Source organism: Anopheles aquasalis, chromosome 2 (genome assembly GCF_943734665.1).
Source record: "Anopheles aquasalis chromosome 2, idAnoAquaMG_Q_19, whole genome shotgun sequence".
Lineage (NCBI taxonomy): Eukaryota > Metazoa > Arthropoda > Insecta > Diptera > Culicidae > Anopheles > Anopheles aquasalis.
The window spans coordinates 29,535,001-29,542,500 of record NC_064877.1 but is presented as its reverse complement, the minus strand read 5'-3'; the positions used below and the strand labels follow the sequence as shown (position 1 = coordinate 29,542,500).

The 7,500-nt window shown below is 49.7% G+C and overlaps 4 protein-coding genes across 7 annotated transcripts in view; 3 read left to right on the top strand and 1 right to left on the bottom strand.

The window, feature by feature from the left end:
- Window positions 1-1,154, top strand: part of LOC126569228 (maternal protein pumilio) — a 165,072-nt gene extending 163,918 nt beyond the window's left edge. For all 4 annotated transcript variants that reach the window (XM_050226180.1, XM_050226181.1, XM_050226182.1 and 1 more), the window contains one exon: window positions 1-1,154. This exon is cut by the window's left edge and continues 8,123 nt beyond it. The gene's annotated coding sequence lies outside the window, so the exon portion shown is untranslated.
- Window positions 1,155-1,508: 354 nt separating this feature from the next.
- On the top strand, window positions 1,509-2,316 carry LOC126569265 (protein SREK1IP1). The gene is made up of 2 exons (XM_050226235.1): window positions 1,509-1,672; window positions 1,755-2,316. The coding sequence occupies exons 1-2, from the start codon at window positions 1,568-1,570 to the stop codon at window positions 2,214-2,216; spliced, it is 567 nt and encodes a 188-aa protein (XP_050082192.1). The 5' UTR covers window positions 1,509-1,567; the 3' UTR covers window positions 2,217-2,316.
- On the bottom strand, window positions 2,291-6,729 carry LOC126569232 (uncharacterized). The gene is made up of 8 exons (XM_050226186.1): window positions 6,633-6,729; window positions 5,982-6,559; window positions 5,426-5,917; window positions 4,777-5,352; window positions 3,585-4,574; window positions 3,238-3,505; window positions 2,705-3,160; window positions 2,291-2,637 (listed from the first exon to the last, which is right to left on the bottom strand). Exons 1-8 carry the CDS (start codon window positions 6,652-6,654, stop codon window positions 2,375-2,377), a joined length of 3,645 nt encoding a protein of 1,214 aa, XP_050082143.1. The 5' UTR covers window positions 6,655-6,729; the 3' UTR covers window positions 2,291-2,374.
- A 416-nt stretch (window positions 6,730-7,145) lies between these two features.
- Window positions 7,146-7,500, top strand: part of LOC126569255 (ADP-ribosylation factor-like protein 13B) — a 1,347-nt gene continuing 992 nt past the window's right edge. Inside the window, exons 1-2 of the mRNA XM_050226225.1 lie at window positions 7,146-7,195; window positions 7,278-7,408. Of these exons, the coding sequence (XP_050082182.1) occupies window positions 7,146-7,195; window positions 7,278-7,408 (181 nt within the window). The remainder of the gene's footprint in view (window positions 7,196-7,277; window positions 7,409-7,500) is intronic.

Here is a 7,500-nt window from a genome sequence, read left to right as displayed (position 1 = left end):
AAACTGCCGGGATCGAACACAGATGAAAGAGGAGCAAAATGCACAGAACAACAGCTACGGCAGCACAGTGGTTGCAATTATAGGCAAAACAAATTTAGCTAAAGGAAGGAGGGACACGAGCGGAGAAACTGGCACGATCATGAGATCAACTGGTGTGAACAATGAGAGAGACATAAGTAAAGAGTGGAGGAGGAGAAGGAGGACACAGATAAACAAACAAATGAGAAAGGATAACCAACAGAGTTGATGATACAGCGAAATGGATAAAAAGAGTTGATAAACAAATGGATGGAAGACTGGATTGCTGGAACATAAACCCGCACAAAACACACATACACACAACACGTGTTCACACAAGAATGAAAGAAGTTTTGATACTGAAATGTGAAGCGATAACAGATAAGATCAAGAGAGAAGAGAAAAGACAGAAAGAAAATCACATTATGCAATAGCATCAGTAAAAATTCAAATGTTAAGCACGCTACCACCAGCTTCCTCCTGATGGTGCTAAATTGGCGAACGCTGTTTCCGTTTATCTGATTTATAGAAGCTACTTTCTTGCTTTTAATGTAAATTTAACATTTTCTGTTACGTCGCGAAAAGCATCTATTGTGCATTAATGGAGCTAAGTTTGGTTCCTCTTAACGGAAGCTTCCATGAGCTTTCCTTTTCTCCCTGTTATCGTTTGCTTCATTTTAATTTTGCTCAAGATTTAACACGCGATCAGCTAAGCGATGCGTAGCGAGCGATTGCGTATCCAGGGTAACACTTGGAAAACAACAATGCAGTGAAAAGATCATAGGAGCATGGTGAAGCAGAGAGTAATGTGAACCGAACGATAACTATGGTCACAATTAAAGCAAACATGTGTGCACGGCTGTGTTTGTGTGCTGGTGCGTGTTTAGGGGAGACAGGATCACAACAGTAAAAAAGGAAGACACAATAGTCACACCACAATCGGAGCAAATGAATCGAGAGTAACCAATGAAAAGAACGCAAAAGAACAAACGCAGAGAGCGACCGATAAAACACACTCACACACAACTATAAATAATGCATTATAAATATTAAACTAATAATAATTTGAACATACATATAAATACTATGATACTATCAAAATAAATAAATTTTCTGTAATATTGAAGAAATAATAATGGAACGGGTGTGTTGCATTGCTTTATTTGATCGACCCCTAATGATGACCACAGTGAGGCCCGACCGAAGCTGCAAAATTATGATTTTTTGGACACTTAGGTTGTGATACGCATTTCCATGACGGAAAATATCGTGAATTCGAACGAATCTTCTACTCCACTTCCACTTTTCTACATTTGTTGCTCAGCGAATGTAACGATATTTTTGAACCGCGCAGGACGAGCGATCGCGCTGGTCATATAATGAACGATTAACATTGTTACTCCAACACTAGACGCGTCAAAACAGTCGTGTTATATCCTGCGTGTTCAGTGGGCTTCGTGTATTTTGTTTACAAACCAGTCCAAGCAAAACAGCGCACTTTTATTGAGCTTCGCCGCAAATGTACAGCCAAAAACGGGAATAAAACACCATGGAGTACCTTACCGGACTGTCGCAGAAGGAAAATGTTCGTGCCGCTTGCAAAAAGTGTGGTTTTCCGGGTCACCTTACATACCAGTGCCGGAACTATCTGACGGTAAGTGAGCGATCGTTGATGCTCGGCGCTTCTGTGGCTCCCCTCCTGATCTCGCTTCACTTAACAACTGCCTCCCGCTCAGGTTGATCCGCAAAGCCGGACGGTAGTACCGGGACAGCAGCGTCCTGGCAGTGAATCCCCAGAACAGGACTACCTCACGCCACTACAGGAGTTGCGCCGTGAGGAGGAGGAGCTCGAAAAGCGACGAGAGGAAGAAGAGGCTGAAAAGCGTGAACGCGAACGCCGGCCCACCAAGGACGAGGAAACGCGCGGTCGCCACCGTGGACAGGAGCTGAAAAAGAAGAAAAAGAAGAAGCGAACCAACAAACACCGTTCCCGGTCTCGGTCCAGAGATAGCAGTAGTAGCAGCAGCAGCAGCAGCAGCAGCAGTAGCAGCGACGATTCCGATAGTAGCAGTAGTAGCAGCGAAGATGACCGAAGACGAAGCAAAAAGCGGGACAAGAGAAGGGCCAAAAGGAAGCACAAAAAGACGAAGAAAAGCCACAAACACCACGGCCACAGCAAAAAGACGAAGCGCCACTAGTTCGGACCAACGATGACTACTAGATGACACTAGAACACGTACGAACTAACGTGGATCACTTGATTGCATTGGAATAAATGATAATACTTGACGTACTTTATGCAGATCGGCTTGGTTCACTATAAGGCACCAGGGAGGGGGAAAGATGGACACGGAGGTTATTTGAAGAATATTTTCGAACTGGACAGATTGTACTGCAGCAGCTGAAACTCGTGCTGGATGGCGTTCAGTCGCTTCCGCGTGAGGGCCACCGTGGGTAGCATCTTTTCCTCCGCACTGTCCGATGGTTGCTGCAACAGGTGCGTCGTCTGTTGGTTCAGTTTCGCCATCTCGCGGGTGTGCTTGGCGCGCACCTCCTTGAACCAGTGCAGCGAGTTGAAGGCCGTCGTTTGGTTTAGCAGCGTCAGCAGATACGAAAGACCTACAAGTGGGGCAACGCAGTGAGTTAGAAGGGAAATGGAACGCAGCAAGCGTGTTATGACCGTTACCCATCACGAAACCATCGTCGGTTGGCAGGAAAGTGCCATGGCGATCCTTTTTCGCGATCGTTTCCTTCGCCTTTAGCATCGCCTCGACGTAGCTGATCGTCAGTGGTGGTATGATCAGGTAGAACAGTTCGAGATGCGCGAAACTATCAGCCGGTCCATTGGCCGGAGCTTCGGTACCGGTACCGGAAGTTCGTCTACGACGACGCAACCCTTCGAAAGCATTGATCAGAAGGCGGAAAAACTCGTTCTCCAGTCGCCAGCTACCCCGAACGGTTGCTACATCTTGCCGCCAGATACCGATGGCTGGTGTCTCGTCCTGGCCGTGCTCCTGTTGCTGCTCATCATCGTTGCCCTTGGTTGTCGTCGTTACCGGCGGTGGAGAGAGAAACTCGGCTGCTCCTGTGCACTCGTGAAGTGCACCCGAGTGCAGCAATCGAACGAAAGCCATCGCGTTACCTTGGGAAAATGAGAGAGGCAACGGGAAGCACAAGTTATTGCGGGCTTCTCGATGACTGGATATCCTGATAACTTACCGATGTGGCAGATCAATTTGCGGAAAAGATCAATGTACGATTCACCCTCATCGGAGAGACCGAGCTGACGGATGCGCCGGTTGAACGCCAGTGCCCGTTCGTAGGTATAGCCAACGGTATTCGTAGACGCTGCCGTTCCTTCGGTTGATTCGTTGCTGGCCAGCAGCTTTTTCGCATCAGCGACCAGGCGCGACTGAATCTGCTCATCGTACAGGAAATGCGAGAACGTAAACAGCTTCTGGCGCAGGAACTGGAATGCATAGTTGACCTACAAGAGGAACGACAAAGCGGTGATAAGGTAGTTGAAGCAAACAGGACAAGAAGGAGTTCCTTCTAATGATTCTTACCACCGTGCTGATGATGCCAGGCCCGTGGCGTTTGATGGAGTTTGCAATATGCTCAATCTTAACCACGTTCACTACACCACCGGGACCTGCACCGCCACCAACACCACCACTACCACCACCACCACGTCCCTGTTGCCGCTCGATAAACAACTGACCGTGCAGATCGTAGCCGTACGAAGCGATAAACGATTCAAAGTCCTCCATCAGCGCCAGTATATCGTCATCCTGACCGTGGCCCCGTGGACCGCGCCTATCTTCGGCCGTTGTCCTGGGCAGTTGATCGTCCACCAACCGTACACCGTACTTGCGATCAACGATCGTGCGCATCTCCCGGTAGATGCGCCACTCGGAGGGCGAAATTGTGGACAGCGTGTAGAACACGTCGCTGAGATGCTGGCCAACGGCATGCCGTGCACTGAACCATTCTTCCTTTCGCTCACCCATTACCATCACCTCGAGCAGTAGCTTCGTGCGCAGAAAACCAAACACTAGGCGCTGCGCATGGTCACCGCCACCGCTGGCGGCATCATTGGGATCGCGGAATGGATCGAACGGTTCGATCTGCTGACACTTGCCATGGAAATCCCAACGGATGAACGTTTCGATCCGATTGCTCATCGGTACCACGTTCGTGGGGGAAGCCAATCGGTCACTTAGTCCACTGCCAGCGAATCGTAGCAACCGGGCGGCCACATTCGAACGGCTGCATTCCGTTTCCCAGTCGATGAGCGTTGCTAGGCGATCAAGCAGTGAACACACCTTACGGTACGCATCGTCCGATAGCGGGAGCAGCAACAGGGCCGTAGATGAAGAACCACCAGCGGCGTCTCCATGGCAAAGCGCTACGGTTAGCCGTGCTAGACCAACCCGGTCCGGGGTAGCCGGCCCGTGGAGACACTTTTCTAGGACATCGATCGTGGCCAGTTTCTCGAGCCACAGTGAACCACTGGCCGTCGATTTGGTTTCCTTCGCCTCACGGAGCAACTTTTTCTGTGGAATGCGAAGCGCGAGAAAGGGAAATTATAATTAGTTTCCTCCGGTGCCGCAAACCAATTGCAAACTAATTCTAAAATATTTCAGAGATTCTCGGCTACAACCATAGCGTATGAAAGACGTTTTGCGTCTAGGTTTACTAGGATTTCATTCGCCTACTAAGCACTGTAGGTTTCCAGGTCGATTGTTATGTGCTTACCTTGGTACTGCTGATAATGGTGTAGATCTTGTGTTGCTGATGCTGCACGATAAACTGTAGGCAGGGCACAATGATCGAGCGGCGCGTAGAACATAGAAGAAACTCCACCACCATCCGGTGGTGCAGTATGAGTCGATCGGTTTGATCCGATGGCCGTTCACCGTACAGTGCGTACAGCGCACGCAGTACGTACTCCATGTCGCGTATCAAACGGATGCCCTCGAGCAAAAGATTGCACTTCATGCGTAGGGATTCAAGCGTAAAGTTGGCCGCTTCGGATGATTCCGATCCGGAAGCGCCCGTAGGAGAGTACGCACGGAAGCGTAGTTGAACGTGCGCCTCGATCAACCAACTGCTTGCATGTAAGCAGAGCATCGCGGCCGTCCCAGACTTCTCTAGCTGCTGCAGCTGACTGTCGCGTGCCTTCCGGTAATCGAATATTGCTGCCGCGATCGGTGTACTGACGGGGGTTGGAGCGGAACTGGCATCGAAATCGCGCAACAACTTATGACCCTGCTCCCGCACGAACTCATCTGGTAACCAGGGATAGTTGTCTTCCAGGGGGATCAGAGGAAACTGTAAACCCAAGATTGGGGAGAAGATGTTAATGATCTCGTTCGAAACTCGGAAGATCAACGACGTTATTCACCTTCAGATTCAGCTCGACCAGATTCTTCATCATACGCTGCTCGATCGGTAAGAACAGATGGAGGGCAAAGTTGAGCAGCAAGTTCACCCCGATGACACCGTTCGTTTGGCCGAAATCAACACCAACAGGTGCATTTCGAAGATTCGCCGTGAGTCCAGTCAATCGACGTTTCAGAAAGCGAATGAACCGATCGCTGAATGCTTCTCCCGAACAGACGGGATCGAATTTCGTTTTCACTTTGTAGAGCGCCTCGAGGATGCGCTTGAGGCCGGTCGTTTCAGGCACGGTTTCATCACCGATCCAAAAACCAAGTGACTGGCAGATCGAAAGCAGATCACGGAAGCCTGCCTTACTTTGGGAGCGTTGATTGATTGCCGGTTGGCATAGCTTCACACTGAACGCTCTCCAGTGAGTGACGAGCGATGTCTTCCGCAGAATGTGATCCAACTCGTGAGCAGCCCGTAATAGTTTGCCCAGGTATTCGAAGAGATACTGCAAAACAAGTGCAACAAGTGCTTGGAAATCGGTGTAAGCCATATGGTATCAATGTACTCACCTCCACATCCAACGACGGTGGACACTTGCCATCGAGGCCGTTCTTTTTAGAGGTCCGTGCCTTTGTGCCCCGTCCGTACGCGGCTTCCTCATCGAAGAAGGCACCGATTTGGCGTAGCAACAGTACACCGACATCACGCAACCGCTCGAAGTGACACTGAACCGTGGCCATCAGATCGATGTTTTGCGCTATCCACTGCAACGGAAGTCGAGAGTCGCCATGTTCCCCGCGGATCCGTTCCGTGCGCTCGTAGATCGTATGCGCAAGCGATCGGATTTCCCACTGCAGACAGTCAATCTCCCGGCACAGCTGGGCGAAGGTGGCGAGTATTTTGTTCAGTGGAACACTGCTCCCGGCAGCCCCTCCACCGGCAGCTATCGTTTTGGTCCCGTGTGTACCATGACTACTCTCGATCATGCGAGCCGTCGGTAGCTTCTCATCGCCGCAAGGGTACTCCAACCGGACGATACTGGGAATGGGAGCGGGTCCGGGCGTTGCCAGTTGCAACCGAATCAGCGTTTGATCGTATTCCTTCAGAAAGTGGCCATACTCCTTGATTTGTGCGGCACAGATTTGGCCTAGCAGATTGGAGAGCAAACAGGATGGGTTCCGAGATCGTGTAGAGGGAGTCCATCAGACATCGTTACTTACTTGATGAAACGAGGGATTCCATGATGCAGCCTTTTTGGTCAAAATTTCTAGGGTTTCATTGCGGAAGCTCACCCCAACGCAGCTGATAAGGGAAATTATGATTAATTTTTGTTTTTTTGTTTTGCTCCAGCTCTTCGCAGGGGCTGTCAGGGGTGTGTGGTGAATTGTGGTGAGTTAATTTTAAGTAAAAAATTTCAAAAGAGCACCAGTTTATGTATTTTTCGCAACGATATTGAAAGGCTGCTGGTTTTAATATACCGCTGGAAGTGTTTCGAATGTTGGATTTCATGTTTTTTCTCACAAAAACCAATCCAGGACCTTGCAATTGCCTCTCTTTCGTTTCAGCAAAAGCTGCCCTTAGCAACGGTTGTGAGGCAACATCCTAAACAAACGACATCCTTTGACTCAGAGGAAAAACTGGGGCCTCAAGCTAGTAGTCGGCTGAAACGTGGCAAGGACGATTGTGTGACAGAGTCTGGCACCCTGCGGCGACCATGTGAATTCTGCCGGACGATGGGAACTGTCTTCGCGAAATGCTGCAAAAAACCCAACAGTAACAGCGAGTGAGCCAGCATAGTCAAGCATGGAATGGATTAGAATGACCAGAAAGATTCACTTTATCCACATTCTTCCCCTTTTTCTCAGTGATGCACTCACCATTCTGGTACTGGGCATTGAAAATGCCGGAAAAACGGAAGTGGCTTTGAAAATTTGCCACCGAAAGCGAGGAGATCATGGACCCACTAAAGGATGTCGCCTGTACGAGACTGTGATCGGTAAGACACGTGCTCTGTGCGGCAGCAGTACATGCCCTCCGCCAGATCCCAGTATTGCAGCTTTTGCTAACCTGCTACCCCTCAATCCGTGC

Excerpts from the sequence above, each read along its gene's own strand:
- LOC126569265 (XM_050226235.1), top strand. The coding sequence starts at position 1,568 with ATGGAGTACCTTACCGGACTGTCGCAGAAGGAAAATGTTCGTGCCGCT. Across the intron at positions 1,673-1,754 it reads AGTGCCGGAACTATCTGACG|GTTGATCCGCAAAGCCGGAC; the intron begins GTAAGTGAGCGA and ends CCTCCCGCTCAG.
- LOC126569232 (XM_050226186.1), bottom strand. The coding sequence starts at position 6,654 with ATGGAATCCCTCGTTTCATCAA. Across the intron at positions 3,161-3,237 it reads CAAATTGATCTGCCACATCG|GTAACGCGATGGCTTTCGTT; the intron begins GTAAGTTATCAG and ends CATTTTCCCAAG. Across the intron at positions 2,638-2,704 it reads CGACGATGGTTTCGTGATGG|GTCTTTCGTATCTGCTGACG; the intron begins GTAACGGTCATA and ends CCCCACTTGTAG.